The 22,567-nt window shown below is 46.6% G+C and overlaps 1 protein-coding gene across 1 annotated transcript; it reads left to right on the top strand.

The window, feature by feature from the left end:
• Positions 1-1,339: 1,339 nt before the first annotated feature.
• Positions 1,340-15,010, top strand: PERP (p53 apoptosis effector related to PMP22). Its single transcript, XM_004422361.3, has 3 exons — positions 1,340-1,686; positions 10,577-10,717; positions 13,577-15,010. The coding sequence occupies exons 1-3, from the start codon at positions 1,473-1,475 to the stop codon at positions 13,801-13,803; spliced, it is 582 nt and encodes a 193-aa protein (XP_004422418.1). The 5' UTR covers positions 1,340-1,472; the 3' UTR covers positions 13,804-15,010.
• The last annotated feature ends 7,557 nt before the right edge of the window (positions 15,011-22,567 follow it).

Below are 22,567 nucleotides of genomic sequence, written 5' to 3'. Positions count from 1 at the left end.
GTGGCCCGGGTTCGGATCCCGGGTGCGCATCGAGGCACCGCTTCTCCATTCATCCTGAGGCCGAGTCCCGCATACAGCAACTAGAAGGATGTGCAGCTACGACATACAACTATCCACTGGGGCTTTGGGGGGAAAAAATAAAATAAATAAAATCTTTAAAAAAAAAAAAAAAAAAAAAACGTGCCGGAGACCTGCACAAGACAAAGGAGTATCCTGTTTCTCTGGAGAGCACGAGACTGAAATACAGAGGGTTAAACTGTAGACATTGCTAAGTGCTTCCCGTGTCTTTTATATTAAATTAATGGGAAAAGTAAGAGATCCAGAAGAAACCTTTGGAGATATAAGGAAAGGGATGACCCTCGTGGGATGTTCTTGGGGATGTGCCCGAGGCCGCCGCGGTGTGGACCCCGAGAGCTGGTTCCTCTGGGGCGTCCCTTCCCCCGCCCTCCCCCACCTGCACGGTCACCACACACCTGCGCGCTCACCGCTCACCTGCGCGGTCACGCGGGCGCCGGAAGCAGGACCGGCACTGCAGGTGGGATTCTCGGTGTGGGTGCATGCTGGCACATCGCTTTTATTTGGAGAAACCTCAAAATAGTCCAAGGAGAGAGTGGATCGAGTGGGGTCAACACAGGGGGAGATTTGTGGCGCGGAGCGGACTATCCGGAAGCGGAGGAACTGAGCCTGTGTTCAGTGCGCGGTGTTCACACACTAGTGATGATTGCTCCCCACTCCCGGACACCGGGGCGCAGACAATAACCCACCTTGGCCCGTCCGAGTGTCCGACAGCCGGTGCCCCGGCGGGGCTCCGCGCGGCTCCCGGGGTCGGCGCGTTCAATTCTGGTCCGATCGGAACGCCCACCTCAAGCTGCCGGAGACCTAAATGTGGCGTCGACAATCAGACCCTTGTCCGACCTCGGGGGTTCCCTATTTAGCCGGTGTCTCGCGGATGGAAATGTGCGCACGCGGACGCACCGAGAAGAAAAACGCTTGGGGTGCGAGGGTCAAGGGGTAGGAAGAGGGGGCTGCGGGGGCGCGGGGCTGCGGCGGGGGTGCTCCGGCACTTGTGCCCCCGGCCCCCCTGGCTCCTCCTGCCCTTCTGGCTCCCCCGATCCCTTTGCTCCTCCCCCCCCTCCCGGCCCCCTCGGCACCCCCCGACCCTCCCTGCCCCTGAGTCCCCGGCCCGGCCCCGCCCCGCCGCCGGCTCGGAGCAGGGTAGGCCCGCCCCACCCCGAGTGACCCAAGCCCCGCCTGCCCGGCCCAGCCGCTGAGTCACCGCCTCGAGGTGGGGCCTCCGGGCGCCGCCTCCCCGCCGCCTCCCCTTTTGTGGCGCCGCCCGCGCTCGCGCCCCACTCTCTTGCGCGCCCCTCTCCGCGCACTTCTCCTCTCCGAGCGCCGCTCCTCCGATCCCCGCTCCTCCGCCCCGCGCCTCCTCTCCGCGCCTCCTCTCCGGTCCCCGCGCCCGCGCCGAGATGCTGCGCTGCGGCCTGGCCTGCGAGCGCTGCAGGTGGATCCTGCCCCTGCTCCTGCTCAGCGCCATCGCCTTCGACATCATCGCGCTGGCCGGCCGCGGCTGGCTGCAGTCGAGCAACCACCAGGAGACGTCCTCGCTGTGGTGGCGATGCTTCCAGGAGGGCGGCGGCAGCGGGTCCGCCGAGGAGGGCTGCTTTAGCCTCATGGAATACGGTGAGTGCCGCCGCCTCCGGGAAGCCCTCCGGGCCGCGGCCGGGCGTGCGCCGGCCTGGGAGCGCGCGGCCTCGTGACGCCGCCGGTGTGAAGGGCTGAACAGGGTCCGGAGTGATAGGTGATTCAAAAAATACCTGTTTAGAGCTTGGGTTCATGCATCCGACCAGAAGAAAAGAAGGCAGTAGCTTAGGGTGCCCAGACCAGGCTCAACACGGAAAGAGAGCGGTCCTAGTTCAAACTGTGTTTTCTTGGAGGGGTTTGTCGGTTACGTGCTGGAGAGGATTCCAGCCACTGAAAAGGGTCTAGGAGTGAATATAATGAACAAAGAGTATTTTCTTGGAGGCCTGAACTTTCTTCCATTCCGCCGCCTCCGGCTCTTCTCAGGATTAAAATACAAGGGTTAAGTCGCGGGCCTTCGGGTCGCTGTCTGGTTCGTTTACCCCGAACCAAGTGGCAGCGGCTCCTCCTCCGTCAGAAAAGCCGCTTCCGTGGGAGTTTCAGCGGCCGCGACTCCAGGGGATCCGGCGGTGTTGACCCTCCGGGCTTGTGCTTGTCAGCTCTCGGCCCCGGGTGTCTTTTGGCTCAAGCGCGGCCTTGCTGTTCAGAGAACTTTGTTTTGATCTGATTTGAAGTCTGAACAGCAAGCACATCTTGTACACCCCCAGATGAAGCGGAGTTGACAGATTTAATATTTTGCAGGTGGAGGATTCGTCTGACTTGTTAGTTGAGTGGCAGGAGGAGCGGGGTCCTGTGGGAGCCGCCCTCTGCCTTCTGTAGATGTGCGCGCGGCTGGGTCTGCGGACAGGCGCGTTTAAGTGGGTAATCAAGCTTCAAGCCGAATACCGGGGAACCGGGCCTTCTCGACCGAGCTGAACAGGTTTAAACGAGAAGGAAGGCGCCCCGCCTCTCCTCGTTCCCTGCTGGGACCACTGACTTGATTCTTACTCTCCCCCCAGTGGCCCCGGGCTGCCAACCGCTCTGTTTATTTGTGGCCTGTATCTGGGCTCCTGCTGCATCTTATCTGGGGTGGAAGTGTTTGGAAGTTCCCACTGTGAACTTTCCCCCAAAAGGAGGCATGGTCCTCATTAGCGGGTAATAAAATGTGAAGACTGAACCGAATTCCTGCTTTCCTGAAGGTCTGTGTTTTTCCTCTTAAAACAGAAACAGCTGCCCTGCCAGGGTCTGTATTATCCCAAGTCTTTTAGGTTTTTAAAGGGAATTAATTTCTTTGAAGCAATATATCTGTATCTTCTAGTTAAAATGCATTCAAACTCAGTCTCTTGCAGGGGACTTAGGCCTGCTTAAACGGGTGTGTTTTTAAACAGACTTGGATAACCACACCTCCCTCCAAAGACTACACAGACCCAGAGGACACTCAGCAATCCTGGCACGTGAAGTGAGAGGGTTAGCTTGCCCAGGCAGAGGTGCTGGCAGAACCACCCCCAGTTGCTGGGACGGGATCTGGCCTGCAGGGCTGGGCTGAGAGCACTGCCTCTCGTAAAACACGCACAATGCAGGCTTTCTTTTTCTTGACTTGCAGGATGAGCTCACCTTCCCAGGGTGTGGCTCTTCCAGCTCAGACTGATACAGTGTTTTTTACACGGAAGGGAGTAAGCAGGTTTTGTTTCTCAGTTTAATTTTTTAATTAGAAGTCGAAAGCATTAACTTTTTTAATTGTAAAGAAAACGCTGACCCAGTGTATAGTTTATGTTTCAATTTGATATAGAAATTGGTCTTTGTGACCTTTGCAAAGATACTTAATGCCAAAAACATGTTCAATGTGGCTTTTGCTCAAGACATAGAGTCAAATCATGCATCCAAGATCCTCCGTATTAGGTGGCCCTGGGAAGAAGAAAACGGGTGAGAGTCCACCGGGAAAGCCTGTCTCAGCTACTGGAGTCAGAGAGGAGGTGGAGTGTCATTACGTTTCTGCCCCATCTCCTCCAGGGACTGTTGGTGAGTTTGCCCCACAGTGTAGAAGCGTGAATTCCTACACTGTGGGGCAATTATCTAGGAGTCTCTGGACTCCTCAGATCTTCAGATGGCTCCAGTAAGGCCTTGCCGAAAACAGTGTTTACACCCGTCATATATGTTTACACCAGGTCATACGTTATCTGAAACGTGGTAAACAGTTTACACACCCCCACTTGTGTATGTGCAAACACAAGGGGTGGTTGATGGCTCTAATTAAAATGCTGTCTCAATATAGAGAACTGTGTGTACATCCACTTTGTAAAAACTTGTTGATATGTACTAGAAAATAAAGGCTGTGATTTACCATTGTAACTGTTACAGTATACAAAAGAAAGTATACCTTTTTATTACACTGTGCTTGGCCATTTCTTTTATTAGATGATATCGATGTCATTAATATGTTCATTTGGTGTTAAAGACACAGCTTATTCCTGGCAAGTACTGGTATTAAGACTAAATAATACAGGTGATTTTTATAAAGGTAAAGAATTCCTTAGAATTATGTAAAAAGCAGAATAATATATTCTGCACTGTTATTAAGTTTTTAAAAAAAAATTTTTCAGATTACCATATCACCTCATTTTTCCTCATAAATGAACCACCTTATACACAGAATATTTTCTTTTACATGATAGTAACAACTAAATAAATACCCAGTTTTACAGATACTTGTTTGAATTTTTAAAAAATCATGGTTTATATTTCTCAAAACAGGAAAAGAAAATTTAGATTCAAACATTGAAATGATCATTCAAATTTCACATATAAATAAAATGCAAGATTAAATTTGAATGCGTGTCCACGCATACTGTTTTTGCACTGCTGGCACCTTCTTTCCAGTTTTAAGAGAGAACACTCAGGAGGATATTTTCAGCAACAGCTATGTAGATTTCAGGTCGGAGCAGGCTCCAGCCTGTCCGGCGAGGCTGGTGGGGACTAGTTTCTGCGCAGGAATGACAGCGGGAGTCACTGTGGCGTGTTCCAGAGTTTGCCTCGGATCCCATTCAGATGCTCAGAGTCTCGTTCTCAGCAGAGACGACACCCTTTGAATCCACAGAATGTGGCGAATGTTGTTTACATGACATCAGCCTTGGACAAGTCAAAGAATCAGAGTATTATACGAAATATTTTTAGGTCACTTAGCCCTAAGGATCTGAAATGAACAGGAAATGAGAAAAATACGTTACCAAGTTAATAGGTTTACATGAGGCTACATTGAACTTAAGGGGCTTCGTTTTGAGATTATGCTCCTGGGGTTTTGGGGGGGGCAGGATGAGGTACTGAAGGGTTCTTTTATGAAAAGGCATTCGTAGATAGATGACTCTTGGGGGCATGTGTTTTAGTCTTTACGTAGCCAAATAACAAATTGGCCACTCTTGATTTATTTTCATAATTAAAAAAAATATATATTTTGGTTTATAAAACCTAGAAGACTAGGCTCTGGTGGTCCAGCGAGGGCCTCGGGCCTTTTGGGGGCCTGACCTGTCTTCTCCCCGGAAAGGGGCCGAGACTGGCAGACCACTGGAATTAGGGAGGCGAGGGCCCCGCGTCTGCGGGCTCTCACCGGAGCGCTAGTCCACACCCGACGGCTCCGGCTTCTCCTTGTTCGGCGACTTCGTTCAGTTCTCTCCACGATGCTGTTTGTTTACAAGTTCTTCTCTTCTACCGACGGAGCTGAAGGTGCGTCCCGCAGATTCTACCCTCCAGCCTCCTCCGACCGGACGGGCTGTCTGATGTTGGAGGGGAGGTCCTGAGGTCCCCGAGTTATCTTGTCTGCGCCCAGGGCGCAGCCCTGGGTTCACGTCTTCCTGAGCAGGGCGGTTTCCCGCGCAGACGTGAAAGGAAGCCCGTGCAGGGCCGATGTCGTGGTTCTGTGAAGCATCGTTCCAGATGCTTCTGGAAGCTTCTGCTGGAACTGAGCTTCTGGAAGCTCAGTTCCAGCAGAAGCGCCGAGCGTGAAGGACTCGCACCAGCGTTCCTCCTGCCCTCGCATCGCTTCTTCCTGGGAGATTTCTTGGGAGGCCTGGTCACGAGATCCCAGGTGATGGCGAGCGTTCTGTTTCAGGAGCACGGCTTCTCTTACTGCGATGACCTCCTCGTTAAACTGCCGCAGCCTTTTCAATATGTCATCCACCCGTGCTGTGTCCCCTTGTAGACAGGATCTTTTTTATTTTTTAAACTATGGCTTTATCCGGTTTTCAGTTCTGCCTGTGAATGACATCAGGAACCCTCTGAAAACAACATGAAGAAATCTGACCAAAATCAGATTCACCAGGTGGGGCCTTAGAATTGTTAATAGCTGAATCCTTTGTTCTGGAAAGCACCCGCTCGGGTTGGGCAACAGCCTGGTGTCTGCAGGGCACTGAGTGAGAGGTCGGCCACAGACTGTTTTGGTCGATGTTTGGTGTCCACGTGTAAAACTACTGACGAATGCAGCAAATCCATTAAAAGAAATCCTAACTTTGGGGGAAAAGTTAGTGACAGTCTCCAAAATATTACCCACAACATTAAACATATTAGTAGTGCTCTCCTTGTCTTAAAATAGAAGTTTTTTTGTTTCTTTTCACAAGCTTCAGTTTGATTTATGGTTTCTAGCTTGACGTTCAAGGTACTTATTTATTGTTACTTTTTGCTCTTTTCTTGTCAGTTGACCTTACTGGTCTTTTCTCAGCTGTATTTGCCCTGTAACATTGTGTTTTCCTACATCATCTCTGGAAAAAGATACAGCGTTCTTCCTCGTGCAGAAAACTTAAAAACATGTCCCAGGAAAAACTCAGAATTTCATTAATGATCATTGAATGGTTTCTGTCTTGTTGACTTAACGTTGAATCTTTGCAATCGAGAACAAAATTTGATAAGCTACTCTTCATCTAAATGGATCTTTAAGTGGCTTAGTGGTTAAGTGCTCGCTCTCATCTGCTGGTGGCCCGGGTTCGGATCCCGGGCACACACCGATGCACCGCTTCTGCCATGCTGAGGCCGCGTCCCACATACAGCAACTAGAAGGATGTGCAGCTATGACGTACAACTATCTCCTGGGGCTTGGGGGGGGGGAATAAATGGATCTTTAACGAATCTAAATTATAAGTAAATTTATAATGCTGCTGCTTTCTGTGACAATATGAACTTCTCCAAGTGGTACTTAGAAAATAAACTTAGGACAGAAAAGAATATGTATAACACCAAACTGATCTTCCCTTAAGGAAACAAAACAAACAGAAAACCTTTCTATACAGAAACACGGCATCTGTTTACCTGGTAAATGATAATTGGCCTTGATAACTGAGGGTGAGACTCTTCCCCACTCTCTCTCATAACACCCACTCACACACACACACACAATCAGGAAAGGCAATAACATTTAGTGTATAAAATAACAGTGAAGGACAGACTTGTCTTCAGAATAAAGATAGACAGTCTGCCTTCTAAGTACTGAGGACCATCTGTTGAATCATCGAAGAAGTTGCTTTAGGATAAGTTTTAAAAATTGATGTTTTCCATTGGGATGCTCTCATGGTATAGTATAAAAATATAAATAGTTCCCTAAAGGGTTGGGTAAATTTGTAGGTATTAGGCTCATTCTGGGTCATTAAGTGAGGCCAAATGTCCTTAGGGTACAGAGTTATGGAGAATTGCCGTCTCAGTCTGCATGGCTGTCGGCCCCCTTCTCAGGCAGAATATTGGGCTTGGAGCCCTGCGCAGACCTGGTGGAGCCCGTGTCATCATTTGACAGCAGAGTGGTCGAGACTTGAGAAGGCAGAGTGCTGTGCTCGTCACTCATTAGTCAGGACCTTCAACCACCCCGAGATTTGTCTTAAATGATCGTGAAATGATTCAGTAGGTGTTTCTGTGCAGCAGGAGCAGGTTTTACATGTTCTGTTTCTCAAGACTCAGTGTCCCTTAATTTCCATTTTGATTTTCTTTAGACTCAGCCTTTTAAATAAGCAAGACACTAACTGAATTGATTTGACACAGTGTAAGAGAAGTTTGGCTCTAGGTTGGGGGAATTGGTTACTATTTCTTTTATTTAATTCCTTTCAAATACCTGAAACTAAGCGTAAATTACACCTCAGCTGTGATGTTAGAGGAAGTAGTAATAGAACAATCTAACTTTGTATTAATTATCCTCAAGTAAACAAGTAAAATTATTGCTATTACTGTTTATAGCAACATCACACTATTTAGCTATACTTCTGAAATCTTAATCTGTGATTGTCAAAGTTTGGTTATTGAAATATGTTTCTTGTTAGGATGTTTTTCCTGTTTTTATTGAAACTTCACACCTGCTGTGCAGTTTCTCTACATCGTGTCTGCATTCCTCTGCACGCGTCCACAGAGATGTTGCTTTTCACTGCACAGATTTGTGAACTCAAAGGAAAAATCAGTGTCTGCTTATTTGAATTGAGTAATTGGATTTAGTTGAATTTAATGATTGGCAGCAGCCATAAAACTCTACAAAAATGAGACTATGATTGACAGAGGGTCGCATACTGAAAGCTATGTCCTCAGTTTTGGCAGTGCTGCCTCTGTTTTTATGAGGAGATTAATTGTCTGTCTTAGTGCTGGAACTTCAGTGTGGATGTAAGAAATACCAGGGAAATGCGGATTCCTGGGCACTGCCTCTACAGCTCTGATTGAGTGGGTCTGGAGGGAGGCTCAGGAGTCTGTATGTTTAGTAAGTGACAGTGGTGATTTTGACTCAGTGGTCTGTGGGCTCCACGTTGAGATGATCTATTTTACCTTGCCCCTAAAATCTCTTATTGATCTCACAGGAAGAGCAAGAAGATTTGGAGGAAAGTAATGAAAATTATGAATGTAAAACTAGGCCTGTGCCGTCCCAGCCCCATCCCGACCGGTGCTACTGAGGGGTAATTTGTGGGAAAACATGGTGTTTCTGAGACATATAAACGTTTCTTCTCCTTGGTAACCTGTTATGCCCCAGCCACTCATAAGTCCAGAGGAGGGTGTGGAAGGGGTGTGGGGACAGGGACTTGGCTCGAGTCTGTCTGTGACGGATGGAGATGCAGACATGCGGGGGTAACTGAACCATCTTTGTGTGATGTTTCGGAACCTCGTGGAGGCAGAAGGAGGTGAAAACTCGAGGTGCGAATCCATGAGGAGCTTGGTGAACAACCAGGGCTGGAGGATTAATAGCTCCCTGGCTTTCCACAAAAGAACTCTCGTCCTCACAATAACCCTGAAATAAGGCGTTTTTGGCCTTGGTTACAGATGCCTGGCTGACAGAGGCAGAGGCAGCGTATAGATGAGGCCCAGCTGCCTTCAGAGCCCTCGCCCTTCCTGCTCTCCTGTGTCTTTGTTTAACTTGACTAGTCAAATGACCTAGAAGTCAGTGAGGTAGACTCAGCAGCCAAGCCATGTGGGTGGGAACAAAGCCAGGGCAGAGGCATGTGTAGCTGTCCTCAAATGCAATGAAAAGTAATAGCCTAAGTGTGTGTGCTCGTCCATCAAGGAGGGAACGGATAAATAAGATTTGGGCTATCCAGACCATAGAATGTTTTTTGACCATAAAGAGGAATGAGGTACTGACACCTGCTACAGCATGGAGGAACCTTGAAAACGTCATGCTGAGTGAAAGAAGCCAGTCACAAAAGGCACACAGCATATGATTCCATTTATGTGAAACGTCCAGAATAGGAAATCCATACAGACAGAAAGATGAGTGGTTGCTGGGAGCTGGAGGAAGGGGGATGGGAAGTGACCGCTAATGGACATGGGGCTTCTTCGTGGGGAGAGGAACATTTTGGAATTGTAAGTGGTGAATATAGTAGAAACCACTGAATTGTACACTTTGAACGGGTGAATTTCATGGGATGTAAGTTATATCTTAAAAAAGAGTCTTGTTTTTAGACTCTTTTTTCTGTTTCTAGAAGTCAGACTCTGCCTGGGCCCCTTAGCAGCTGTGTGGCTATGGGTGGGTTGTTTGACTTTCAGAGCCTTATCAGGTCCTCAGTTCTGAAGAAATGATGAATGTGAGCCTTCAAACACCGGTGTGACATTAAGAGAGCACGTCTAGTTCTTGGCCCAGTGCCAGGTGCCGAGCAGTCCCTTCACAAACGTTGGTTATTACCTCTGGAGGGAGGGTGTGTGAAGAGAGGGGTGCAGGGTGAACACGGGAGGTACTGACTGGGGTTGTCAGCCCGAGGGTCACGGTCCCCCCATGTGCACGGGTGCAGAGTGGATTGCACAGGGTGGGAGGTGCCCTTGTAGATCTTCAAACCTAGAACTCAGCTCCCACCTCATCCTGACTGCTGGTAGGGCCAGTATCAATAACTAAGAACTCTGCAATGAACTCTGAATACTTCAGAAGTTAAAATTTAGGTGAAAATTGAGACAGGTTGCTTGCACCTAGACTTGTTATAAAAATCACAGCTACTTTATAATTAAGTTGTTTTATTTCACATCTCTGCCTTGTCATAAGTATATATTTTCAATGATTATTTTTGCAGAAACCAAACATTAATATAAAACAAAGATCTTTTTAAAGGAATTTGAAATATTTCCTAAAAAGACTGTCATTTGGATTGTTCAATAGCAAAAATGTTGTTTATTAGGATCATGTTATGTTGGAACTTGAGTGAACCTTTTAAATATACCTGTTTATATGGGCAATTTATGAAATGAGAAATAGTTTAATGAGGTTTCAGTTCCATTTCAGAGATATAAACATTTGCCCCAAAACCGAGGGGAGAAGGCGTTACTGTGAATCAGTATATAAACCTCCTACATCTGTGAATTCTTCCCTTGAAACATGGAGATGCTTAAATATTGTCAAAAGGAAAACTGTCCTTCCACCCAAATATAATTCTTAGAAAGAAGAGAGCTCCGGGCGCTTTGAAGAGTGGTCCGTGGACCTGGCCTGTCCGTCCTGCTAACTGCCCTTTCCCTTCCCTTGCAGCGTGGGGCAGGGCAGCCGCCGCCATGCTCTTCTGTGGCTTCATCATCTTGGTGATCTGCTTCATCCTCTCCTTCTTTGCCCTCTGCGGACCGCAGATGCTGGTCTTCCTGAGAGTCATTGGAGGCCTCCTGGCCCTGGCAGGTAAGACACTGTGTCGGCAATTCTGCATCACACCTTCGGCAACCGGAGTGTACTAGTGTCCAGTCCACACAGAAGACGCCGATTACAGTTCCTGATCTGTTCTCAGTAAACGTGTCCTCAAGGGCAGAAGTAGCAGAGGGGAGCTGTGTTCCAGGATCTGATCCCTTTCCTCTGTGGTATTTCCTCAGAGGGTGTTCTGTGCTCCCCATCCACGCGTGAGCTGCTCTCTCTCTTAGGTGACCCTGTGTCCAGTGACACCCTTCCCCCAGGGACCAGGGCTGTGTCAGCCCTGGAGGTGCAGTGTCTCCACGGTGGCCTAGTGCTGGCCTCCTGTGAGCTCTGTGCCGAGGGGACTGGAATCTTCCAGAACCATCTCACTTGTTGAAGGGGTTTTTCGAGCTTCTGATGTGGTGGGTCACGGGAGGGTGTTCTGCAGGGGCTGGGGACCCTGGCAGGGGCGGGGTGCGGAATTGCCTCCTTACAGTGGAGAGCTAGTGCTGGGGCCGGGGAATCTAGTGATGCAGGAGGGTGGGGCTCAGAGTGAACACTTATTAATAGAATACGAGAATTAGAATCTCGGAGGAAGAAGTATTTGAGGTTTTAGGCAGGCACGTGGTACTGGGGGAGTCTGTCAGAGAAGCAGGGTCAGCTTTAGACGCAGAGTGGGGTTTCCTGAGGAGAGAAAGAAGCTGCTTATAAGAGCAAGGCTGCAGGTCATTTCTCAAGATGCCAACCTAGGCTCCTGGGACCAAAGCAGAAAGGCAGCCACAGACCTGGGTACAGACACAAAGTGAGCGGATGGTCTTGACAGGTAAGAAGCCTCGTGACTGGAAGGGTCCGTGAGATCGAGCATGAGCTGCAGGAAGACGGCTTTGGGCTGGGTTCCCTGTGCTTAGAAAAATTGAGTTCACAGACTTAGGGCAGGACAAGCGAGGGCGAGAAGGCCCGGCTGGGGGAAGGAGGGGCCTCAGAGAACCAACCAGTGGGGCCCCGCCCTCACCTGTACATGGAAAACTTTCTCCTGATTAAAAATAAGGTTTACTCCAGTGTCCCTCATGTTTCAAAGTTGGCTTTTGGAATAATATTTTAAAGTCAGAAACTGCTGGAATCACAAAACATAAGGAGCCTTGTTGCATCCACCTCCACTTCTGTTTGGTGTTTTGTAGTTCAGACTTATGAGACCTTATCGAAGAAACACATTTGGTGTAGCTTCCTTTCACATGTCTCACAAGACTAGACAGATGCCTATTTAAATCACCATTAGAAGTAACACGCTAGGACATTAACGGTCACTGAAAAGTCATAGTAAATGCTGTATGACCCAGCAGTTCCACTTCTAGGTATATACTCAAAAAAATGGAAAGGGACTTGAACAGATATTTGTACACTCATGTTTTTAGCAGCATTATTCACAGCACGCAAAAGGTGGAAATGCCCCAAGTGTCCATCAGCAGATAAATGGGTAAACAAAATGTGGTCTGTACATACAATGGAATGTTATTCAGCCGTAAAAAGGAATAAAGTTTTGATATATGCTACAATGTGGATGGACCTTGAAAACATGATGCTAAGAGAAATGAGATAAACACAGAAGGACAAATATTTTATGATTTCACCTATATGAAATACCTGGGAGAGGCAAATTCATAGAGACAGAAAGTAGATCCGAGGTTACCTGGGGCGGAGGGGCGGGGGTAATGGGGACAGAGTTTACGTTGGGGATGTTGAAAAGTTTTAGGTATAGATAATGGTGGTGGTTACCCAACATTGTGAATGTATTTAATGTCCCTGAATTGTGTACTTAACAATGGTTAAAATGATAAATGTTATGCTGTGTATATTTTGCCACAATTAAAAGTGTCCTAGTAAAACTCTTTCATCCATCTTAGCATTAAAACATTAAGGTCTGGTAATGGCCGCCTTGATGCTTATACCCTGCTCATACTCTGCGACATGGCAGTGCACACATGGAATATTAAATAAAAAATGCATAACGTAGCATAGCATGTATGTACTCATTATAGCTTTATAGAATTAGGCATGCTCATTGAAAAAGACCACAAATGTAGATTTAACAAAGTTCTTTTTATTTTAAAGTGGCTTAAAATATTAATACAAGGATTAATAATAATTGTAATGATGGGACTCCTCTACCAAAGAGTTGAGAAATCTCCTTGATGTGCTCCTTCCCATTTCCTCCGTCACACTTCCCTAAGGCACTGGGTAACCCTCTTTTAATTCTATCCCCCTGCCCTCCATCTCCCCATTTCTCTTCTTCAGATTCCCACTTCCTCTGCAGGCCTTTCTTGAGATTCTCTGCATGGATCATTCCCATCATCGGTTCGCTGTTTCATTCATTTATTGAATGAATGTTCCAGTGATGTATTACTGAATATCAACATCGAGTTGTAAATGTGTGTCTGTGTGTGCACACACATGTGTGTAGGCAGAGATGTGATTTTTGCTAACACTGAAAATATTAGCTATGTGTTTGGCACAGGAAATAGAGAGACGAGAAAGTAGACCCTTCTTTACTGTCCTGCCCTCTCTGTGCACCACGGCTTTGCACTTTTACTTTCGTATGTGCGATGCCTGCACACGTGCTGTAGAGAGAGTCCCCAGTGGATTTCTGATGGTATTTCATACATTCAGTGCCTGACATCCCTGACACAACATCCAGTAGCATTTTTTGGCTCATGATTAACTAGAGGCCCCCAGCCCCTTTCCTTAGCCTTGTTTAGATGGATTTAACACTGATTTTAAGGCAGAAACGTATGGAAGAGGGAGTTAATCTGTTGTTACCATGCACTCCTTCATTCGTTGGTGCATTCATACTCTGGGATTTTCTCTTCCCCTTAGCGGTGTTCCAGATCATCTCCCTGGTCATTTACCCCGTGAAGTACACCCAGACCTTCGACCTTCATGCCAAAGCCAGTGTCACCTACGTCTACAACTGGGCCTATGGCTTTGGGTGGGCGGCCACCATCATCATGATCGGCTGTGCCTTCTTCTTCTGCTGCCTCCCCAACTACGAGGACGACCTCCTGGGCAACGCCAAGCCTCGGTACTTCTACACGTCCGCCTAAGGAGGGGAAGGAGGAGGGAGTCGCTGCTGCTCGGGGGACCTGGGGGAAGAAACAGTTTCCCCCAGAATACCTGCAACCTATTAAACTAGTCAAAATGCTAACATAATTTGGGAGAAAATATTTCTTAAATGGTGTTATAGTTTCATAGTCATCTTTTATATGTTTGTAGAGTTAAACAAGACTTACTTCTTTGAACTAATTACTATAATATGCCAATATTTCCTTATGTCTATCCATGCCATTTATACCACATTTGTAAAAGAATGTGAATGTGAAACTTACCACTTTATAAGGTAAAAATGAGAAGGCTTCAAAGATTTAAGTAATCTGATCAAGTTTCTGTTTTTCCCAGATAGAATGGACTGGGTTTGTTAAGGGCTAAGGAGAAGAGGCAGATATTGGTAAAACTGTCAATGACCAAATATTCTAAGAGAAATGCAAAAAATAAATATTTTTTTAAGCGTTCAGCTATTTAAAGAAGCAAAATAGTTTCCTAAATGCATATCGTTTGTGAGAATTTCTAATTAATATCCTAAATAATGGATTTTTTGCCAAGCTTCACGTTAACCTGATATGGCATCTAGGAAAGTATTCTTTCATGGCCAAAGGCTGTTGCAGTAGTGGGGCCTCCTTATGTAGCGAAATGTTAAGGTGAAATTTCTCTTTTAAAGTGGTTTATAGGGTTAGGGTGTGGGAAAATGCTGTGTTGATAAGTCTGTACGGTTTTGTGTCTGTATGTTCAGAACCAAAGTAGGTTGGACTGAAAGATGGCCTGGGTCTGGTTCATCGCGACCCATAGATGTGGTAGGCTGCTCGGTAAGGAGGGCCGTTCCTGTGGCAGAAGGAGAGGAGGTGGCTGAGTTTTCCATCTCAAGGTGACTGGGCTCTGACCGTGCGGATACAGCTTCTGCTAGGCTAGGCTGCCTCTGTAAGCAAACACGCATAGCTGAAAACCTGGTCTTCCCTGGTAAACAATTTAAAATATCTGAACATGCAGCAGGGGAATTCAGGGATGGGAGATTTCTCTGAATGACAAATATATGATGTATCGCATGGATTATTATTTTTTTTTTACCATTTGTACTTATATAATGAAAACCAATTCATGTTATATATCAAATTCTTATTTTGTAGGTTGCAGAATAAGCAATCGCAGTTTTCAACATGAATATTTCCCAATAAACCAGGTGTTCTACTCTTGTTTCTACTTTGCAGTCCTGTTTTTTCACATCTGGGGAAGGGGGTTTTTAAAGATGCTTTGGGTGGAGTGGTAAGAGCATTGGATAAAATGAAACGTTGCTGGTTCTTAGTTTTAAGGGTCTTGCTCATTTTTGGTGTCCAGTAACAATTTTGAATGCGCTTTAATGGATTCTCGTAGTCTGAGTCCCTGAATTCTCCCTTAATGACCAGTTGAGGCCCAGCACACAGATATCAGATGGTATCTACCTGGTGCCGCCACCAGAGGGAAATGGACTGAGGTTGCCGGCCCAGCCAGACGCCGGGGGCTGCGTGTTCTGCAGCTGCAGGCTCATCCTCTCTCATCTTCGTGGCACAGCTTCCCCTTGAGATGGACCTTCTTCACGTGGGTCGAGGGGCGGCAGGCCGCTCTCTCCTTCTTTTCCTCTTGCCACCTCCTGTTGGATGGCTTTTTTCTGCCATTGGTCATAGGTTAATTCTACTGTGGTGTCTATAAATGTATATAAAGTTATTCCACTATGGTGTATATAAAGAAGGCTTGCAGTGTGGCATGGTGGGAGAATGGAGATATTTCCTGTTTGTGCCTCTGTTGGCCAGTTGGTTCTTGGCACTGAATCTTCTGTGCTTTTCAAAATACGAGGTGAATGTTTCTCATCATAAGTTCAGAAGTATGTAGTCTAGGTAATTATTTACATCAACATTAAAAAAATTTCTGTGACATGTAGGGGATTTGAAGCTATAATTATGCCATCTTCTCAAATAATAGCAGAGAATTCAGGAAGAGGATGGACACATAGAGGTTAAGAGGCTGGGTCTCCCATCACACGTGAAATGACTCGCAGGTACAAGCAGGCCCTGCTGTCTTTGGATTTTTCCCATCCAACTTTCTTCTTCCCCTCAGTAAATAACACTAAATCCTAATGATTGACCTTTAGGAAAAATACAGCTTCCTGGGACCAGTGAGCTGATATAACGGAAGCATTTCAACCTCAACTCTTTGTGACGAAGACTCACAGAGGGTCGTCACTTTGGCTAAAACATCCCACTTCTTTCAGCCTCTCTATTCCTTGTTTCACGTTCACCAGGACAGCTCCCTTTGTGACCTAAACAGAGCAGGAGAATTCCAGAGAATTCTGGAGAGTAATGAGGAAGTGGAGAAACCCTCTGAAGGTGAAAAATGCATTGCATAAATTTCCTGTGGTAAAGCTGAGTGAGTTTTGGCTCTGTAATTACATTAAGAGCCCCCACCCTTTAAATCAGCAGTTCTAGGTTCCCAAACAATTATCTCACACTCACGCTATGAGTAGTCGGATGTGCTAAGTGCCATTTACTGTTGAATGTAAAAAAGGAGTAATATGTTAAGGTCTTCTGGTTGTCACACAAGGTAACTGGAGTGTCATTACTTTTAGCTTCAAAACCACACACTGTGGGACTGACATTAAGTTTCGATAGGCTTTCCTTTTTTAAGGAAATGAAAACAATGGAGGTATGCAGTTATAATAATTAGGTTGATTTTTGCTACAAACTCCACTGAAAGACAGTCCTATTAATATAGTAAACGTGAGTGCTGAATTGACCTGTGCTGTTTTCCGGACGACCTGGAAAGGGCATGTCTGAGCCTCACCGCAGCCTGGGCACCTGCTCGCTGTGCAGGCTTGGGCAGTTCACAGCCCCTCTGGTCTCATAACCTCACCTGTAAAACGGTTGCAAGTGATCTCTTTTCCTTCAAAATTCTCTGATCCAGTGTGTTTGTGTGTGTATCTGCTCATTTGTTAATTTACTCAAACATTCTTGGGAAAAAGGAAAAAGGGTAAAGTGATGCTGGTTTTTTTGGTGTATTTTTTTCAAATTGATTTTCATAATGGGTAAAATCTTTTTCGTATTGTGATGGACTTTTTTCTTAAACTGAAAATTAAGGAATATTCCTTTAGTTGAAAGAACTGCTAACTAAGTGAATATAGACTCTGTCATGAGCATAAGAAGCTTAGAAGAAAAACCTTATTTGTATCCCAGAGAGCTTCTGATTCCAGGTGGTGGAGTGGCCTCCGTTAAATACATCATCTGTCCACTATAGAAACAAGTGGGGACTAGTGCACAAGTACCAGAGGGAGCAGATCCTTAACGGAAGAGGGATACCATAGCTGGCCAGAGATTTGGCCCATTTCTGGACAGTGGAAATTGAGTGACGCTGTCAACAGCACGATGAAGCTGCGGCCTAGAGTAAACTCAAGTCTGCTGTCGGGGGAGTGACAGCGGTGCCGCTCGGTAACTGCAAGAGGTGCCAGGCTTGGAGTGGCGGGAGGAGAGCATACATCCTCGGGTTCGTTAGGGTCTGCCCGAGAGGAGCTCACCGGTTCTGGCCTCCCCTCCCCACCAGACTCCCACCCCAATGTGCACCAAACAACTGGCCTAAAGTGGCCACCTGCAGGCAAAACCCAGAGGAGGTGGCCATGCTCTGGTCTAAGCGCTTCCCATGTGCAGCCCACGTGGTCCTCACCTAGACCCCCCGAAAGGGTTCAGCTAGTCTCAGTTGTTCAGAGAAGAAAGGGAAGCACAGGAATGTGAAGTAACTTTCTCCAGGTCGGACAGCTGGTAAACAACAACAGTGACAACAGACACGCACACAGCATGGTGGTGTGGGTGCAGTGGTGTCATCGCCCACGAGTGCCTCAGGCGTCCCCTCCCCCCATACCTCCTCCACGGCTCCGTCCGCCAGGGAGGGCTGTGCCTTCCCGGTGTGTGTGGCATTTCATGATGCAGAGGTCTGGAATAAAGGTGGAGCACCAGAGTGTCCAGGACGCGCCAGGGTGGGGCTGCTGCTTCAGTGAGAATTGGGGGAGGGCAGCCAAGAGAAATGAATGGGAGAGAGGGAAAAGGGACTTAAAAAATCGATCTGTAGGATCTGCATTATCTCACTGCCCAGTGTTTAGGAACACAGTTCACCCTGTTTCGGGTTTTCATGGTTGGACTGCCTTCTTTCGGAGCACTTCCCTGGGACTGGGCCACGGGAGGCGATACTTCTAAGCCTCACAGGTAGAAGCCATTTTCCGAGTCATCCCAGGGTGTCACTGAGTGAGAGGGTCCCCGGTCTTGGTGGCCTGATGGGGAGGCCTCGGCAGTAAACCCAGTCGCATCTTTTTGAAGCACTCAGTTTCAGCCTTTCTAAGATGTACTGCTTCAACATTACAGATTACTTGTCCTAACTGAAGTGTAGTTTTTTTAAGACACTAGAATCATCCATACACTGTATAGAATGTCGCGAGCCTTAATTATTGTTTATAGGATACTTTGAAATATGTCTTACAGAATAAACCACATAATGAACACATAATATTCACATAGAACATGGACTACTGGGTGTAGACACACCATCTTTCGCCCTTTGTCTTCTGTTACACTCCGGATATTCCTGATCAGACATAGAAACACACGGAAGGAGGGCTCCTCTTCACATTCATATCTCATCGCAGCTAAATCTTTTTCACCAGTACTCTAAGCAGAGGAAAGTGAAGGCATAACCCCATGTTTTATCTTAAATTTTTATATAAATGTTTAATCTGAAATATAGCCATGCTTGTTTTAATATGAAAATGTTCTAAATCACAAGTTAATTATGCAACCCTCCACCTTTACCCAAAATCTTCCAATAAAATAGGGCAGATGTGAGAGACACTTGTCACGTCTGAGAGGATATCGTCTCCCTAGAAGCAATTGTCTGAACCCCGACACCTTGACTTTAAGTTAGGTGGAAGATACAAGTCAATGTTCTTAATAGTCCTCTAATACTTAATTCCCTTCTGCAGAAAGAAATTCAGTGACACTCCAGTAAAACCATCATAGGAGTTCAAAGAATTTTGAAATCTAAATTGCTGTGAAAGGGGATGGCCCTGAACGAGGATATTTCATGCAATTATGCAGCAAGGACGTGATGGGAACTGTGGCCGGTGCCTCTGCCGGGCGAGAGCCACCTGCCCGGGAAGCTGGGATGAGGGGAGTCCGTTCCGGCTCCCTGTCTGGAACTCTCTTCTTCTCTCACTCTTTCTGCAACAGTTATTTTCGCAGTGGGGTTTTAAAAGCAGGTCTATTGGGGTCAAAAGATTGCTTTATCTTATCTCTGTAGAGTTGTTTCAGGTTTTAAAATTCCTGAAGACAGACTGGGCCTGGTCAGAGCCCTTTGCTTTTTGAGATAATTATTTGGTGAGCTTGCCTTCTTATACGCACCAGCCATTTGTCCTGGATTTCTCAATTCTGGTAAGTATCTGGGTGTGTTTTCTGGGTGTGGCAGAGGTGAGTATAACTCACCTCAGGTGTGGGGAAAGACTGCCTGAAATGGAAATGAAAAGAGGCTCAGCCCCTGTCACTTATTCTGTGCTTAGTTGTCAGTCTCAAAAATTTACTCCCTTTAGCTGCAGAAGTAAAGGAAAGCTCACAAGTGTGTATGTAGGTGTTCAAGACAGTTCTCTGGGAAAGAAATGAATCCTGTTGGCTTAAGTGGCATAAGATTGTTTTAGTGATAAAATGAGTCACCAAATAGTCATGGTAGATGGTTGTATAATGGTTTGCCCAGCCAGTTTTTCCGGTACAAAGATTCAAGGTAATTAACCTGCTATTATCAACTGTTTTTGAATTGGTTATTTTTAGGAAGGAACACTTAGATTTGAAATAAAACTCTGAATCTACTCACTAACAGTAAATTGCTGAGTGAGACGTTGAAAGCAGGTTCTAAAACCGAGCATGAAGAGGTGAAAAATCTTCTCTGGGCTAGAAGAAGAGAGCCAACCTTTGAGATAAGCTTTGCTAACTGCAGCTGTGCATAGTCAGCATAATCAACTGTTGTTTAAAACCGACCATGACTTTCTGTCCCTCCTTCCTATGTGAGTGAGCTGTCTTTCCCAGGAAATCAAGGTCCAGACGTCAAGTTTCAGCCTCACAAGGCCAAACGCAGGCTGAAGATGAGAACTAACCAGAAAAATCCAGACAGTCAAGAGAAAGAAATTCAGTCTTCAAGGCCAAACACAGGCTGGTGGGAAGGTGCCAGCCAGCACAGCCACATGCTCCCCTCCCCTACCTAAACCCCAGCACATGCTCTCCTCGAAAACTTTAAAACCCCTTGCCTCCCATCTTTTGGGGAGACGGGACAAATTTGAGAGCTCTCATCTCCCAGCTGATGTCACCAGAAATAAAAGCTCTTTCCTTGCCATAAGCCTGGCGTTCCAGTTTTATTTGGCCCCTCTTGTGTGGCGGGTAAGGAACCTGAGTGTGTATCCAGTAACAGTGCCATATGCGAATTCTGTTTTCTCTTCTATGCTTTGTATTCTGGTTACTGGGTGGATATTCTTAAACTGAAATGCTTCAGTGAAAATTCATGTTTCCAAATGCACCCCCCCCCCCCAGTTCCTAGTCAAGCAACATCTCAATGCTTAAACCTTTTTTCAAGGAAAAAAAAAGAAAAATGGTTTTGAGTGCAGATGTAGAAGACTGATGAACTGAAATGTGTATAGGAAGCTGGCATTTGCCACAATGAATTTCACGTTGATAGAGTTTCCCGTTGGAATAATCTCCTCTGAAATGCCTGGGTGGTTGGAAGCTGGACACAGCAGGACCAGAGCTGTCAACATGGTAAAGCGAACTCCTGGCTGACCCCCAGCAAACACGAATGCCTTTGTCAGAGGACAGTGCTTCAGCCAGCAGGACACCTCCCGGCCCACACCCTGGGGGGCTTCTGGTGGGCCGTTATCACTTCTTAGGAAAAGAACTGATGCAGCCTCTACCAGGAGCGCCCTGGGCAGCTTCGCGGCCCCCCACCTCCCTCCGCCCACAGCCCCTGCTGTGGGGTGAGGGCATCCAGACACCACAGTGGGACAGGCCCACTCCAGAGGGGAGCCCGCAGGGATGAAGTTACCACCAGGATTGTTTCCAGGAGTCAGTCAAGCCTCTTCCATCCCTCCTGCACCCCCCACTCACCTCCCCAGTTCTTCTCTGTGAGGCTCAGAACACAGAGGTGCTTTCATCATGGGGATCAGGGACTCAGTACAAGGGGGAACATGCTCCCCACTCTCTAATTTATGTCTCCAAACGGTCAATTCAACAGTCAGAAACATCACCAATTAAAGTCAAAGCCAAGTCCTATGATGTCTTTTTCTCTCTACATGTGCTGGAAATACGCAGACCTAAGGGGAACTATGCCACATTAAATAAAAAGAAACGCTGCACTGACGTTCCTAGGCTCATAACGCTACTTCTGCACGTCCTGACTGAGCAGAGTAACCACAGGCTTCCAGCGACAACCGGCTCCTTCTCAGCTGAGCTGCCTCATGCGGCTCCCTGGGGTCATTGGATGAGCTGTCTGTCATGCTTGCATAGAGGGGCGCTGTCCTGGGACCCTGGTAAAGCTGAAGGAAAGCGGTTTCCAGCACAGAGCCTGTTTCTAGCCTCCACCTGACTCCTCTCAGTTCTGCTTGTTTGGTGCCCAGGGGCCTGTGTGTAACACACGCCCAATTGTCCATGTTCTTGTACATGACAGTTTTTGTTCTAAGAAGAGGTTAGAAAAGTCTTCGGAATTTATCGCTGTGTTGACGTCAGACTGCTTTTGGAAGTAAATGAGGAATGGGAGAGTAGTAGACACTGGCTGCCTGTCTCGGCAGTGGGTTGTGCTTTCTTCGGTGTTCTCACTGTTTGTTTTGGTAACAGAGCAGCTGGTCCTTCCCTCCTCCTGGGGGGTGAGTCATCTCAGGGTGAGGCAGGACTGGCAGATAGGTGTTGCGGCTTCCGCACTCTAACACAGGACTTTCTCCTGAAACACCTTCTTCACCCAACAAAGAAGTTGGAACAAATGGGCAAAATGAGAATCCTCAAAGACACTTCTAAGGCTTCTACTCCATCCAAGCTGACGTGTTAAATAAACACAGGTTTCTCATGCGCAGGAAATAACTGATAGGAACCCTTTTCTTCTTTTGAAGTCTACAAATGCCTTTAAGACTTTTGTGAAAGAAAAGTCACTTATAGAACTGTGATCTAATGTTGTCAGCACAAGATAAGAGATCAGATTTTCCCTAGAGGAAGGCATACAAAAAATTCCAAAAAATATTGGTGTCCCAAATGTTAATAGATGTTACCAGAAAAGATTCTATGGTCAAGTAATTGCAATAATAGCTACCATTTCTCACTCCCCTACTGTGTGCCAGGCTTCACCTGACCCTGACAGCAATCCCATTGGGTAGATACATTCTCCCCCATTCTAGAGTCAGAAACTGAAGCTTGGAGAGGTCAGCGACTTCCAGAGTAAACAGCAGAGCCACCATCCAGCCAGCTCGGTTTCACTCCAAAGTCCATTCTCTTAACCACACAGATGTGTCCAGGAATACACAGGCAACTATAGTTTAAAAAATTTTGTTTTGGTGTTGTTTTTGATTTTGATGTACAAAATTTTTGAATTTGATATACAAATTTCAGAACTATTAATGTGCTGAAGTGAATTATAAGTCATCAAAAGGAGGTTTTGACATCAGAATTCTTCCCTTTTTCATGGCACCTGCCTTAACTGGACTCCTGAGACAGGACTTGAGAG

This window comes from Ceratotherium simum, chromosome 19 (genome assembly GCF_057802395.1).
Source record: "Ceratotherium simum simum isolate JZ-2026a chromosome 19, ASM5780239v1, whole genome shotgun sequence".
NCBI lineage: Eukaryota > Metazoa > Chordata > Mammalia > Perissodactyla > Rhinocerotidae > Ceratotherium > Ceratotherium simum.
The sequence above is the reverse complement of the archived record's forward strand: the minus strand, read 5'-3'. Positions and strand labels throughout refer to the sequence as shown.